This window comes from Squalius cephalus, assembly GCF_949319135.1.
Source record: "Squalius cephalus genome assembly, chromosome: 10".
Classification (NCBI taxonomy): domain Eukaryota; kingdom Metazoa; phylum Chordata; class Actinopteri; order Cypriniformes; family Leuciscidae; genus Squalius; species Squalius cephalus.
Genome location: NC_137131.1, coordinates 4882043 through 4898103, shown reverse-complemented (window position 1 = coordinate 4898103; position 16061 = coordinate 4882043). Strand labels below are relative to the sequence as shown.

At 36.5% G+C, this 16061-nt stretch overlaps 1 protein-coding gene across 2 annotated transcripts in view; it reads right to left on the bottom strand.

Annotated features, from left to right (window-relative positions):
* Positions 1-16061, bottom strand: part of chd6 (chromodomain helicase DNA binding protein 6) — a 42726-nt gene extending 26665 nt beyond the window's left edge. Inside the window, exons 1-12 of one of the 2 annotated variants that reach the window (XM_079884706.1) lie at positions 15611-16061; positions 13143-13194; positions 5815-6323; positions 4424-4571; positions 3650-3799; positions 3475-3540; positions 3075-3133; positions 2187-2304; positions 1878-1964; positions 1651-1785; positions 1309-1430; positions 382-625 (exon numbers count right to left, since the gene is read on the bottom strand). In XM_079884706.1, coding sequence (XP_079740832.1) covers positions 382-625; positions 1309-1430; positions 1651-1785; positions 1878-1964; positions 2187-2304; positions 3075-3133; positions 3475-3540; positions 3650-3799; positions 4424-4571; positions 5815-6323; positions 13143-13169 — 1665 coding nt within the window. In that variant the 5' untranslated portion in view covers positions 13170-13194; positions 15611-16061. Of the gene's footprint in view, positions 1-381; positions 626-1308; positions 1431-1650; positions 1786-1877; positions 1965-2186; positions 2305-3074; positions 3134-3474; positions 3541-3649; positions 3800-4423; positions 4572-5814; positions 6324-13142; positions 13195-15318 lie in introns of both variants that reach the window. The other variant, XM_079884705.1, reaches the window with a different exon arrangement.

Here is a 16061-nt window from a genome sequence, read left to right as displayed (position 1 = left end):
AAAAACAAAAATAGTAATATTGTGAAATATTATTCCAATTATTTAAAAAATTTTCTATAAATTTATTCCTTCTTTAATTTTAATCCTTCTTAAAGGAAAGCCATTCCATGGCTATGTTCATGGCAAGAGCCAGGTTTAATTATTCAAAAATAAAAATAAATAAGATGTTTAAGTTACATTTTTTCTAAAAACCTTAAGATTAAATTTAATTTTACTTGGTTAAAAACTTTTTTAAAGTCCTTTTCGTGATCCTACAGAAATCAATCTAATATGCTGATTTCCTGTCTCAAGAAACCATGATACATTTTATCAGGATTTTTTGATAAATAGAAAAGAACGTTGATTTGAAACAGAAATCTTCTGTCACTCTGTTTGACCCACCTGTTCATCTCGGTAGTACGTCTCATACTGCAGGATCATCTGCCGACTGATCTGGCTGCCGTGATAGACAATGACGTTCATTTCAGTCCATGTGCGGAATTCCCTCTCCCAGTTGGTGATGGTGGAGAGCGGGGCGATGATGAGGAAGGGTCCTCTCAGACCCATGAAGAAAATCTCAAAGAGGAACGTGATGGACTGGATGGTCTTCCCCAGCCCCATCTCATCAGCCAGAATACAGTTTTTCCTACATCAGGAGAAACATGGTCAGGTGTTCATTAATCACGTCAGATTGCAGTTATGAGGAACAGGATTTGGAATCAGTCGCATGAGCATCTTTCCGCTGTCTGAAATTATTTCATCATGTTTACTAGAATTTTTATTAGGTAAGGGTTAGGTTAAAAAATAATAATAAAGTATTTGCTTACAGCTATGGTTGTCAATCAATAATCTAAAAAAAAGTATTACATTATATGCTGATAAATTAACCAAATTAATTACATTTGTCAATTATAATATAATATTTGCTGAGAAAAACTTCAGATAAAAGATAAAGACATTGCATTGTATTAGACAATATCATTATATATATACACAAAAATTTGATTTTGAAACCTATATATTGCTAGTTTATTTTTTTTTGCTTTTTTTATAAAAAATTATAAATTGACGAAGTTGAAAGTCCGAATTTCAGCAAATTATACATATGAGACGAATTGATAAAAAACAAATAGTTTAATTAGTATTGATTTGATTTATCCTAGTTTTTATTATTTTACAAATCAATTTAAATTGAGACTTAAAACAAGCATTATATTACTGTCATTATGCTTGGCCTTAGTTTAATACTTAAATAGTTATTTATACCTTAAACTAGGATCAGAATTTTGTGTAGACCCTACAAGAGCTGATATTAAAAGTCTCTTTCACCTGTTGTACCAGTTGAAAAGAAGCCAGTTCATTCCCTCTAATTGGTATTCTCTGAGCTGGTTCCCATTCCTGTATTCTTTGGACTTCTCCAGTTTTTGCCACTGTTCTGGCAGAGGCCTTTCCTGTATTATTACAAAAGACAAGAGAAGTGCCGCTTCCTTCAAAATACATACTATAAAGAGGAATAAACATGTTTTGGATAATACAATCAAACATAGAGCTGAACCATGTGATCATAATGTAAACATACACACTGGAAACATCCAATAAATCTTATCTAGTAACGAAAAAAATAATCGAAAAAAAACAACAATTCCCATTCATTTGCATTTGAGTGCTTACCACGAGTTTAATTTCAGGAATTTTCTTGAGGTCTTCAAACTCTCGGATTTTCACAGGGTCAACATCTTCCTGAAGCTCCCAAGTACTCTCCTCATATGACAATGAGCACCATTTCACCAGGTAGTGGGTAACTTCCTGTTTTCATGCATGCAAACAAACCAAACCTCAAAAGACTGGCACGACAAGCACAGGTTTGTTTTCAGGAGTTCATCTGAAGACTGCCTTACCTCTCCTGTTTCTGTATCAGTGGTGATAGCGATCTCTAAAACCCGATCAACCTCAATATAATCTGGATTAAAAAGGTCTTCATCCGGCTGAGGAGAAACACAACATCATCTCAAGCATATTTAGGCAAATAATACACATGTAGACAGGAAAGTGGTCTATAACAAAGCCACAGATTTAAAGGTGAAGTACTTGCACAAAATTTTCCGTATGGATTTCAGCTTTTACGTCATAATTATATTTGATGCATTTCCAGGTTTTAACTTTTAAATGAGCAACAAACAAAGAGCAGCATGTTATGGCAGACACACCTCTGTGAAAATGTGCTTCATTTGTGCCTGCTTGTTTCTGAAGCGCTTGATTTTTTGTTGAATGCGTGGGTCCTTTTCCAGTTCCTCCAAGGTCGCCCATTTACAGTGCAGATAGGAGCTGGCAATGAGAAAAAGCTTTCATTGCTGACAATGTGCTGTAAACAACACTGAATGCATTTATCATGCATGCATTTAATTTAAAATAGCATTGTGTTCACAATATGTCCTTGTAGCGTTTCTCCATCCATATTTGTGTGTATCACACAAAACTTCTAAGTCACATTTAAACTCAAAATCAAAAGAAAGAAATAAGAAATTACATTCTGCAAAAAGAAAATTTTTTTTACATTAACAACAATGTTTGTATATATTAACAACATTTCTGTATTGAGGTATTTCTGACATGAAAATTAAGCACATAACCACGGTTTTATATCAATACTGTAATGCAAAAATAAAAACGATATTATATAAATTGTAAATTATTTATACATTACAGTAAATTTAACAATAAAATCTAAAATGTAAATATACAGTCATTGCTGTAAGATATTTTGGGGAACTGTGCTCATCATGAAAATCCAGCCATCTGTCTTTAAGCAAAAAAAAAGTTTTTGAGGTTAAACTTGACCCACTAACTAGTACTGTAATTTCCAAAACTACACCAGAAAAAGATCCACCCCATTGTTGATTCAGCAAATCATTTCATGAGGCAGAGTGTATTACTACTCTACCAGATGGACAATTTAATGCATAAATGATTTGAAGTAATGAATTACACAATAAAGGTGAGTTATGCGTTTGCTCTGACAGTTTGACAAGCTGAGTGTTCTAGAGTTTGAGAGCACAAAAAGGTAACAGAAGTTTGATGCGCATGAGTACACTTACAAATTTCTGTACTTGACGTAAAACTCCTCCATCTCTTCTGGTGCTTCATCAGGGGATGTCTAAATGAAAACCATAGATCAAACACTGAGAATATTCTTTTTAGGCAGATGTTATTTGCACCCCACTGTAATGAATAGTATATGCTGCAGTAATGCATTAATGTGTATTCAGTACTTTGTTCTTTTAGCACAGTGGTGTAAATCACAGATTTAATCAAATGTTAAAGGTGGTGGTGGAAAAAATATAAAGGTTTAAGAATCACTCATTGAACAACACATTTAATACACACTTTATAGTAAACTTCATGGCCAAATAAGAAATATTGTTGCTTAATTTTATATAACTTGGCAAATTGTTAATCAAGTCTTTATAAATGTAACATGTAATCTGATCACTTTACCTCTTTCTTGACCGTTCGCACAGAGAGTATTTTCTCAATAATATTAGCCTCATCTTCAGGGGGTTCCTGGGAAGAAAGAAGGCGGGAGTGATTATTTCAGTGTGTGTTTGCTCTGCCCCTCCAGAAGTAGGGCAGGTGTGTAGTGTGGCATAATGGCAGATGTTGCCACAGTTACCTCAGCCTGCCAGGCGAGGGTAGAGGAAGACATGGCAGCAATTCGGCCCGTGCCCAACACAGCAATGGTCTCCCCGTCATCATCCACGACCTTGAAATCAAGATCTTCGTTGTACTTCCGCCGCTTCACTTGACGCCCTGATCTCCTCTTCTGCACAGAGAAGAAAAGAAAAAGAGGAAGTTTGTGTAAAAAATCTTGTGCATATCCAAAGATTACTGCTACAACGTTACGTGATCAGTAAGTGATTTCAAATCACACTAGATCACTCATAACTAGTACTTATTTTGTATATATAAATACACACATATGCATGTATTTATTTAAGAAATATTTGCATGTATATACTATAAATTATATATAAAATAAAAAAAATCTTAAATATATACATGCATGTGTGTGTATTTATATATACAAAATAATTATACACAGTACACACACATATATTATGCAAACACAAACTTTTATTTTGGATGCAATTAATCGTGATTAATCTTTGCCCAGCACTACTCATAACACATTTAATGTTCACATTTTTTGGAAACACTATTTAAAATACTGTGTACTTTAACATTTATCCAACCTGACTTCCAATTTAAAATTGCTCTCATTTAAATGGTTAAAAAAAAATTCTAAACTCTTATTCAAAAATTTGCATTTAAATGGTCACTCTAACCACGTTTTCTTTCTTTTGTAGTTTTTATTTCTTTTAAAAATAATGGAATGATGGAATTTGAAACCCGGAGGCCTGATGAAGATCGGTTCAGGAGAACTCACAGTGTTATCCATAGGGTCGGTGCTTTCCTCACCGCCGGTGGCGAGCGTGCTGAGAGAGGCTGTGTCATCACTCTCCACCATCTCAAGTACAGCATCACTTTTCCTCTTTCCCTTCTTCTTCTTCTCCGGAGGCATGGCACCCTGCTCTCTGCATAACAGCAACACATGCTCTTAAAATCCATCTTACTGGCACAGTTTTGCACAGGTTGACAAATCGTATAGCAAACCACCAAGGGCTTCTTTGACTGATATCAGGCCATATTATGGTACAAAACACCAACATGTGCTGTGCAGACGCTTCCTGGGTTATAAGTGGACAACTTACACAAGCACCGCAAGAGTTTTGCTGGAGCACAGCACTTGAATAAAATCATGTCACTGCTTTACTGTTGGAGAGAGTTGAAAGGGAACCACAAAGTGAATAAGGAAGTTAAATAAGGGAATGTATCCCATAAAAGACGATTGGCATAAACTTTACAAGTTCATGGAGGGTCATTTTTAAGAGCCATAATTGTGGTATTTATTGTTTATTTGCAACCCTGGGGCAAATTACATATTTGAATACCTTATGAATGCATGCATAAAACTGCACCTTTATTTCTCCAAATACACTATAAAATAACCAAAAGTCCAAATAGCCCTTCACATGGTTGCAGGTTTCATATTTTGACCTTGGTTTCAAATTGGAAACCCATAAGCACCCACATTCACCTTGTAACGCTCACAATCCCTGTATCACATTTCACCTAATCAAGATATGAAAAGGTCTATGATTGAGCGTAGCAAGAACAGCGCTGAGATGGTACATGCAAAACTGTGTCACATATAAAAGATGCAATTTACAGAAATGAGACGGTTTTGTCAGTCGACTTGTTAATCTAAACCAAAAATTATTTACTGACATAAAACTAGTTTGCTGCCTTCAATTAAGACGTCTCTTAGTAAACTAGGCACCAAGTGTGTTGAACATAATATACCTGCAATTATGGTCTTGTTATAAAGCTCATCTAGAACTCCAGTGTAAGACAAATAATACTGACTGAATATTACTGTTTGTAGCATTGAAAACATCTCCATTTCATGTCATGTACAATACCATTCACAAATCTGGGGTCAGTAAGTTATTTTTTTAAGAACGAAATTATTCAGTAAAGATAATTATATTATAATGTTAAAAAAGCTTTCTAATAAATAAAATAAATAAATGCTGTTCTTTTAAACTATATTAATCAAACAATGTATCACAGTTTCCACAAAAATATTAAGAAGCACAACTGTTTTTAACATTGATGAGAAATAAGAGACTTTAAAATAACAATTAAAAAAATCATACTTGTGAATGGTTGTTTATGTATATTTACCAAAAAATAGTTATCTTTTAACCAACTCACTTTGGCTTCCTCCCTCTTTTGGAGGGCGGATGTGTTGCAGTGTTCTTGGGCTGTGGTTTCACTTTCACATCTTGACCTTTCTTGACCTTTTTGACCTCCTTTTGACCTTTCGCCTCCCTCTTATGATCCTTTTGCTCCTTCACCGCCTTTGACTTTCTCGGAAGAATCTCCTTCCCTTCCTTTTGCACCCTTCTCTTTGGTTTAGCGTTGCTCTCTCCATCTTTGTTCCACTCTGACTCAGTCTTGTCTTTTTTCCTTCGTTTCTTCTTCACCCTGGTCCCGCCCCCTCCATCATCCTCCTCACTGTTGATTGATGAAGGGCGGAGACTGTGACTGCTGGCCGCAGACCCAGCCTTTGTGTGAGTCATGCAATGATTGGGCGGCCCTCCGATAATCCGTAACTGTTCTTTGCCCAAGTGGCCAATGGGAAATGTAGTTTGTGCGTTTTGGTCAGAGGCATTCGAGGCAGCAGCGGATGGAGTGTGCTTTAGTACATGGGTGGCAGACATCTGGAAAAACAGAAAACAGATTAGAATTCGCTCCTCGAATTAAACACTATTTGTGTTGTTTGAAACAGACACATCAAAGACTGTCCTGTCCAGTCAAACCATCTGCTAGTTATCAATAGAACATATGTTTTGGGAAATTTCATGCTGGTTTATTATACATTATATATACTGAACTAAAACAAACTAAAAAAAAGTGATTAGGGTCCACGGACAGTGTGAATGCAAAATGAACTGGGGTTGTTTTCACTTGGTTCACTTTTTAATCCACTCACAGCTCTTTTAAGTTTTAAAACACTCTAAGCTGTTTTTATCAGCAGGGTAATGCATGTATTACAGGTTATTTTATGGCACAAAGTGAATGAGCTTTATGATGTATTCAATCCATATTCACTCCTATTTACATATGTGCTCTATTGTAAAGAAATCGTAGAGCAGTCATGAGATGCCCAATTACACATTATAGGGCAGATTAAATTAAAACTGTTCTTCTACTTCTACAGGAAAAAACATTTATGAATTAAACAGAATTCACTGCCATCTGTGAGCTTTGTGTTTCTGGTTCACATTTAGCCCCGTATCTCTTATTCCGCGAAGCACGTTTATTTTTAACTACGCCTTAGTGTTGCAGTGAACACGTGGAACAGCGCGCATGTGCAGGCATACACACACACACACACACACACACACACACACACATATATACGCACTCCCCGACAGGGCATGCGACTGCAGGCAGGTATGGGGATAATGTCAATGAATCACATGCTTTCCAAAGCAAGCGGGCTGGAATCAGGGCCGTCGTCATGGCAACAGGCTCGGGACCAAACTGTGGGAAGCGGGAACGTAAACACGCAGTCTCCGTGGTAACCCTTTCCTTTCTGGGGTCTAAAAAGCATAGACCTCATTGTTCCTGAAGGTAATATTGCCAATGTCTACATGGGTGAAAAAACACTACTTTTGTACTTAACTGCACTGTACAGACAACATGAAGTGTAAACCTGCAACTGAACTGCTCTTTTCACTTTTGCCCTTACCTTGACCTTTTTTTTTTTATGGTCTCTCTATGCATCACACACATATGCACGCAAAGCTAATGCACGGAAGCAAACACTGCAGACTATTCCCGTGACGTGCTGCAGTATGCATGCTTGCCAGGCAAATCTGCCAACCGCAAGCGCACACACATACACACGTTGCAATCAAATTCCCTATGAATCAATACCAACTCCCAACTCCCAAACGCGACAGCTGCAGTTCAGTCAATGCCAGATCCAAACCTGAACACACCTTGCTCAAATGTGATTTATAAAACATGCACACACATTGCTCCTACTAACATGCATTCACCTCTCCACCAAATGCACAATAGCAGTCAAGCTAAATGCAATAACAAACAGCAAAATCATGAAAGAATTCATTGTTTTTGTCCTTTAACTGCTCTATACATCTGTAAACCTCCCAAAATAAAGTCCATATTGTTTTGCTCATGGATTCAGACAAAAGCTGAATAAAATCACACACTTGGAATGAATGGAAAGACGATATGTTCTTGTGTTAAAAACAGACACAAGAAGAAGAGAAGGCATGGGTCACAAGGAAACATTTCATCAATTTATTGGATCTTTGCTGAAAAAAATTATAAACTTCTTAATTTTTTTTTATAAATAATCTTACTGAACACAAACTTTGATTGGTAGTGTATATGTATAAAATAGTTTCTTACTTTTGTAAATAAATTCATATATAGGCAATTTTTTTATTTGTAGTTGTAAAGCCTCCTTTGACTTGTTAATCACTTTTTATAAACCTGCAGTGATTTAAAATTGGTCAAAATCAAATCACTGGGAATCCCTGCTGGTTCTTCAGGAAGGCCTGATAATGAAGCTCTCTCAGGGTCGGAAGTGCCTTTTGAATCACTCAACTCGCAGTGAGGAAATAATAAAACTAAATTGGGCTACTTTGATTTGACACCACCAAAATTCAAATCAAAATGTAGATCAGATCATTTGTATAACAGCGAGCATGTTTACATGCACACCTGTACACTGATAACTCACAAAAATGAGCTCATTGTAATAACCTGTTGTGTGGTTTACATGCAAACCAATAACCCGACAACGCAAGTGAACCGCTTTTACAAGACTTTATTAATAAATCAGGTTTCTTCCCAGTAGTAATGTCAAAACGCAATAATTTGCGTATCTGACTCAAGAGTATTTCATTGCTTTTGTCGGATGTGATGTTAAATAAAGCATTAAGAACCGAAGAAGAGTATTGCAACATGTCAGAGGGAAACTTACAGCTCATATATTATCCTCTCATGCAGTTACAGATGCAGCATTTTGATTATACCACTTCTTCTGCTGCACGAAATTTCAAGAAAAGGGTGTGATCAAGAAAGAATGAGTTTGCGAAATATTTCTTCCTCCCTTACTGCAAAATGCTCGCTCTGTCTGGATGTGCACAGTGAGGACGCATTCATGTCACATATCACATATGAGCACTTCAATAAGCCAACAGAAAGCAGGTTAATGCGTTTACATGCTGGGCGAAATCGGGGTAAGGGGTAAAAATCTAGATGTGACTGATCAGTTCATGCTTAAGCAGTTTATGGCCTTACTCTGATAAAGGAAAACGGGTTAACGCGTTTACATGATCACGTGCATTGTCGGCTAATTAAGCATAATCAGGTTAAGAATGTGCATGTAAAGGCACTCAGAGACATGAACCTTATTGATAAGTCTCTCAGTGTGAAAATGTTTCTTTGGCCTTTTTTACCTTTTAATCTCTTATTCTTTTTAATCTGCTGGTGTCCCCGATTTCCTTCCATCGTAAATGCAGTGAAATTCAGGTGGTCACAGTTTCAAAGCAAACAACACATGAATCCCATTGAACACTACATACAACTGACAAAGTGACAGAGAGGTTGCTATACTGACTACACACAACCACTCTTCACTTCAAGAGATCCCAGCGCTGAGTCTAGATCCTCTGCGCCTGACAGTAGACCAAAAGCCTCCCAGATCCGGCTGACAATCCGACAGCTCCACAGAAGTGTCCTCAGGTGGTTTTCCACATAACGGTGCAAAACGCTGAACATTTCTTGAAAACAGGAAAGACGTACTACAAAGTATAACAATGATATGTATTTACTGACACAGCAATAGTTATCAAGGGGGAGCACGAGAGACAGAAGAATTTTGAGTGATGCTGACATTGATTTATGTTCTGCCTAACTGATACATGATCACAACGCTGGCTAGGATTTATTCACAACTCATAAATGTCACAACTGATTCTTTGTGCTAATTACTCTGGTACTATGGTCTGTGGAAACAGACAGGCACACTGGAATACAGACATGCCTGATCCATGATAAAAGGCAATTGATCAAAATGTTTAAAGTACTGTATTGTGGATTATTAAGTAAATTTTTAATTAAATCTCGACTAACTAAAATTTAACACAGAGATAAATACATATTAAGATATATTTAAATACTGATTTCACGCTCCAATGCATTGAACTCCAAGCATAATGCGGCAACGTTCAACTTTGACCTCGTTTTCCCATGACGTTTCAAAGCGCAGCCAATGATTCCTTGACAATTAGCATGATTAGCTGGGTGTTGCTAGCCTGAAAATCAAAACAAGCTGGAAGACAGATTGGATCGAGATGTACAACACAACTTGAAAGGCAAATCATGAAAACGGCAAAGTGAATCTTTCTACACAATGCTACACCTCACACCATCTTTATAAGTACTTAAGTTGGATTTCATAGGAAATTGCTAGAGAATATTATTGATTCCTAATCAAACATTAACAAAGCAAAACTTTCAACAAAGTTAAACATTATCATCATCATCATCTCAACGTCCTCGTCTGAAAGTATCAGATGAATGGAGGTCAACTAACTGAAGTACTTATCAGACATAGGGGATTTCCAGACTTCAGACTCACATCACACACATATTTCTTGCACTTTCTAAGACAATAATCGTCCTTAGCTCTGTTTAACACTTTACTGCATGAATCAATTCCATGAATTTCATTGCATACAAGAAAGTTACATAAAAATATGTTATTCTTATTTTTTTTTAAATGTTTTTATTAAATTAAAAAGGTTTTAAAAAATTGTGCAAATAAATTCTCTGTATGCTTGATATTAATATGCAGTACAACACTGAAGTAGTAAGTGTAGTAGACAAAAGAGGTGTATTGGAGATGCATGCTAATACAAGGTCTTCACTGACCACTTGCGATTGGATCACCAAAAACAAATGTCAAGTGTATACAGAGCCAATACTTAATAGGAGAATTATATGCTAACGCTGTAATATAACAGGCACAGATGGTGCACATTAATTAGACATGTAGCAGTAATGTCAACTAAATGCCAATGTGACTGTTTTGCAGAAATTTCTAATTTATATATTTCAAGTCAACTTCTTGCAACTTTGTGCGCAACATTTACACTGGGTTTAAGTCACACAATGTAGGTGCAGCAGACAGCATATTTGCAACATATGCCAACAGATATTAAATTCAAAATCTTAGCATTTGCCTATAGGAAAGCAATCATTGCACCAGCCAGCCTGCACTGACCGAACCTACTCTTCTAGAAAGCATCATCTGAGAGCAGACATAACAGCAGTGCTGTGGTCACTTATGTCAAACAGACGTTCTCCTGCCTGGTAACTTATTAACTGTCGTTATAAAAACTCTTTGATTCTTCTTGAGAAAAATCTACCACCAATGTTTTCAATGAAATTTTACAAACATTTGATGCGCCACAGGTTTTTATAAGCTTACGCTATGAAGAAATGATCTGTCACCAGTAATTGTGACCATGATTATAAAATGTATAGTTATGACAAAATCTGATACCGAATGAGCCACACCCAAAGCGCGAATATGAACACATCTGCACATTTTATATACCACGGCAAGCTGCTTTAATGCTCATAAACAGCCGACAGAATTGTTTATTTAAGAACACACTTAAGGCATTTTGTTTGAATTTATCAGTCAAAAGAAATCAAAATTAAGACTAGAATCTGACTGGAGTCTATTTACACATCCCCAATTCTAATTCTGGAAAACAACTACATTGAATTAAAGAGTTAAACTTCTCAATCAAAAGGGCACAGTCAAGGACATTGTCTTAACTAGTCTTAAAATGTAGTAATTATATTTTTTTCTTCAAGACAAGTTCTACATTTTTTTAAGTCAGTTACATAAAAAGGTAGATCGGTCTAATTTGAATTAGAAGTAAGACTGATTGCCTATTAGCAAAATGCGTGTTGGTCAAACTAGTTCATAAGACACAGTCTTAACATAGTGGCTATGCAACTGGCCACTAATCTAATTCTGAAAAAGGATTAAAAGTGTTTTAAAAGTCCACAAGAAAGAGGGGAAAAAAACCACACAAAAGAGAACTTATGAATATCTTGTTTCTCATAGGTAGTAACAGCTATGTTTCCATCCAAAGTTCAGAATTTAACATAAAACATTTGCGAATAAAGCAGCGTTTCCATCCCATGTGTTCAAGAGAACAAAATATTCACTTCATGGGAAATGGGATATCTGTAATAAAATTGGAAGTTGCTGCAATCAGTGAAGCCAGTGGCTCTTTTTTCCTACATCATAAATGACTTGCGTCTCAGAGCGCACAGATGAAACGCAATAAACGCCGTCATGTTATCTTGCATTCGGATGCCTGATGTTTGTGTATGCAATCGTGTGAGACAGTTCTGGGAGGTCATTATACCAAACATTTTGATGACAGACTTTGGGTCAGGCATTTCAGAATGATCAAACCAAATTTTTGAGATGCTGTGCGATGAGGTTAGTCCAGTTATCCAATCACATTCACTGTTGAGGCAAAGTCACATGAGTTTTTTGTTGCGCATCGAGGGATTTATTCGGTAAATGTGTTTCCGTCAGTTTATGGACATCTCTTCTTATCAGATAAAAATGTATACACCATAATTGAGCACATCTTGGTGTTTCTATCTAGCGTTTTTTATGCAATATCCCAAAATGAGCATTAAATCTGGAAAGAAACATAGCTGTTGAGATTACATGGAGAGCAAATGAAGAAAAATATTTGCAGAAGAAAGCTGAACACAAACTCTGCTCAGATTTGCCTGTAATCTAAATCCAGAGATGTCATTATGAATTCAACAATTTCTCATCAAATTCTTCCATGAGTAGATAATCGGAGCTATGCTATCCACAATTGTATAGCTCTATACACATACTATGTGTCAACATTTTTCTCATTTGATTATTTTTACTTATCCTAAAGAATTGTAGGGCACATATCACAAAATTGATACTGCTATCCAACTTAACGGAGAACTCCAAAATCTCCTTGACTGTGAAAAAACAACCTCAGTAATCTTCAGGGAGGAAACAATGTTATCAAAAAAATGTCACAAGCTTTCTTCTCATTTTTGCATGCAACTTAAATCCTAATCGTAAACCTAGTCTCAAGTGTGTTGCCCTCGAGAAAGTTAGCATTAGGGTAAGTTTACCTAACTAAGAAGCCAAGTAAGGGAAAAAACTCAAGCAACAGACTTTGGGTCAGGCATTTCAGAATGATCAAACCAACATTTGAGATGCTGTGCGCTGAGGTTAGTCCTTTAAAGTCAAACATTAAAGTCAAAAAGTAGGCTAAATAAAACTGAGGATCTTTCTAAAGTATAGCTATAGTGCAAGGACTAAAAATGATGCTGATGACGATGAAAGTGTGAGAGACAGATTGAGGGAACTCTCACAGAGTGTCTGACGGGAACACATGTGATACACTGACCTGCTTGTCCTTCTTTTGTATTTTCATTTTTTCTTGATCTTTGTGTCTGCGTCTGGAATACAGAGATATAAGGATTCATGAATACAGAAATTAAAACAAAGCATAAAAAACAACTGCTAAAATAATAAAAAATAAAAGCACAGAATGTGATTCAAAAAAATTTAAAGGCAATCATTGAATTCTTGTGACAATAAATAAATAAAGTGTGAAAAGTGCATATTATGAAGACAACTGCAGTAGACATTAATAATGTCTAAGATATATAACTAATGTATATAATATAAATGTATTCTTATTCAACACTAACTATAAGTATTGTTCAAGGTTTACATATTGTACTGGGGTACGACTATAAGTAAGGAGTGAACTTTAATCTATCACTATCATCACCACCTGGGACCAAGGCATCACTTTATAACAACAAAAGTGTTTTGTTCAAATGAATGACTTGCATTAATAGCAGGTTATAACAACAAACATCTTTCCACTTATGCACCCTATTTAATTAACTTCAATCTCTTAACGGGTTTGATTAAAATAATTTGAAATAGTTCCAAATATTCACTAAAAGGCCCTGCACTGTCATTGAATAATTTTTTTTTTTTAAAAACAGTGTGTTTTTACAGTAATTGCAAGCAATATTACTAGCGACATAAATCCATTTTAATCACAGAATCACATCATGAACCAGGCGGGACCCCTGATACTAACTAACCCATTGCTTGAGGTAAGATAGCTGTCAGTCTACCTGTGATGCACTGCAATTATATTCAAAATCAATTTAAGTTTCGACATTAAAACAACATTATTAGTGGCATAAACCCATATTATCACAAAATATTCACCCTGACCCCAGGTGGGACCCTTGACAATAATTAATTTATTGCTTGTGGTAAGACAGGTGTCAGTCTACCTATCGTGCATTTTAATTGCATACGAAAGAAAAGCATAAAGTTTTGACACTAATGCAACATCATTAGTGATAAATCCATTTGAACACATTAATTTCAAAATGGTTACATTTTAAACCAGGTGGGCTCTTTGATACTAACTAACCTATTACTTGAGTTAAGATGGGTGTCAATCTACATGTACCGCATCTGCATTGTCATTCAATTAAAATTCAATTAAAAACATTTGGTCACAGTAATGCAACATTATTAACGCCTTAATTCCATAATAAATCACATAATTAGCCTACATCATAAACCAGGTGAGACCTCTGAAACTAACTAACCCATTCCTTGAGGTAAGACAATCTTGTCAATCTACCCATGATGCACTGTAAGTATATTTAAAAGAAAAAGCGTTTAACTAAAGCAACATTATCAGTGACAAGCCCATATGAACATCTCCTACATTTCTGATACACCATAAACCAGATAGGCCTCGGTGATACTAACTAACCCATTCCTTCAGTTAAGACAAATCAATCTACCTGTGGTGCATTGATATTGAATTAAAAATAAATATATAAAGACGTAACAGTACTGCAACATTATTAGTGACATAAATCTATAATAATCACATAATTACCCCAAACACAAACTAAGATACTGATTGAGGAATGATAGGTGTCAATCTACCTGTCATGAATTATAATTGTATAAAAAGTAAAGAATAAGTGTTGACACTAACGCAACATCATTGGTGATATAAATATATATACATAAAACCAATTATATTTCATTAATGAAGTTACATTATAAGCCAGGTGGGCCCCTTGATACTAACTAACCCATTCCTGGAGTTAAGACAGGTGTCAATGAAGGTCTAAGGCATTTTCAATGTATAAAAAAAAGGAAAAGCATAAAGTTATTAAAGTAATACAACATTATCAGTGACCAAAAAAAATTAAATAAATAACACGTTAATTTCAATAGGGATGCAGCAAAAAACGGGTTGAAGTAAACCACATGAGTGCTAGAAGTTACATTGTTCCTAGTACTTGATAACAGTCATGGGATGCTTTGTGCCTCAACAGATGCCAAACTTGCCTCATAAAACACTCTTATAAAAACACTAACATCGTGTCCCATATACATTAGCCCCTGTAGGGCGCTAGCCAGCTTGCTAACTGTAATGTCACGGCAACGGTGCTCTATATTTCAGGCGTTACACGCGTGAAGAGCCACTCAAACTCCGCGGAGGGACCGTCAAACGCGACCTCACCTACCTGGACACGCCGGCTCCGGACATCAGCTAGCGCAAAAACCTACACGTTCCTCTCTCCGCATTTATTTCCAAGGACACTAAACGCCATGACAGTTTAGAAAAATGCATAAAAAATTAGAGGGGGTGGGAGTCGGGGAAGGGAAAAAAAACTCAGAGCAATTTCTTTAATCCTAACGCACAAGAGCAGTTCATTCATGAGGGGATGCGAGAGTTTGACGCGTCCGCGCGCCACCTACCCCGTGCAGTTTTGCGCGCGACGCGTTAAAATTAAAAAAAGTTAAAAATGTGCTTACCTAAAATGGCTACTGCGGCAGCCAAAATACAAACAGCTATTATTTGGTGAAGTTTAGCGCTGGCCGCCTGCTACAACAGCCTAACTTGCGTTTAGGCCCGTATTCTGCCGTTCGCCATTGGTCGGTTCTAAGCGCAGCTGGGCCGCTGGATGTTCCTATTGGCCAGCGAGCTGTCACTCAAACGACGCTGCGCCAAGCTTGTCTGAGAGACACACATCGCCAGCGACCATTGTGTACTTTTAGCTCCTTGTGTGGATGTGGATGTTTTTGCTGTGATTCAAGAGGTTTTTCCGTTTCAGTTCTTCACCGGTGATCGAAAGCACGCGCTGGATTCATTCGCGTTTGTCGCGTCGCGTCCGGAGTGCAAAAGCAACGTTCTTGGGTTTTATTTTTCTTCTCGCCTGCATCCACCAATCATGCTGCTTTTTACTCCATCATTACGGCGCATGAG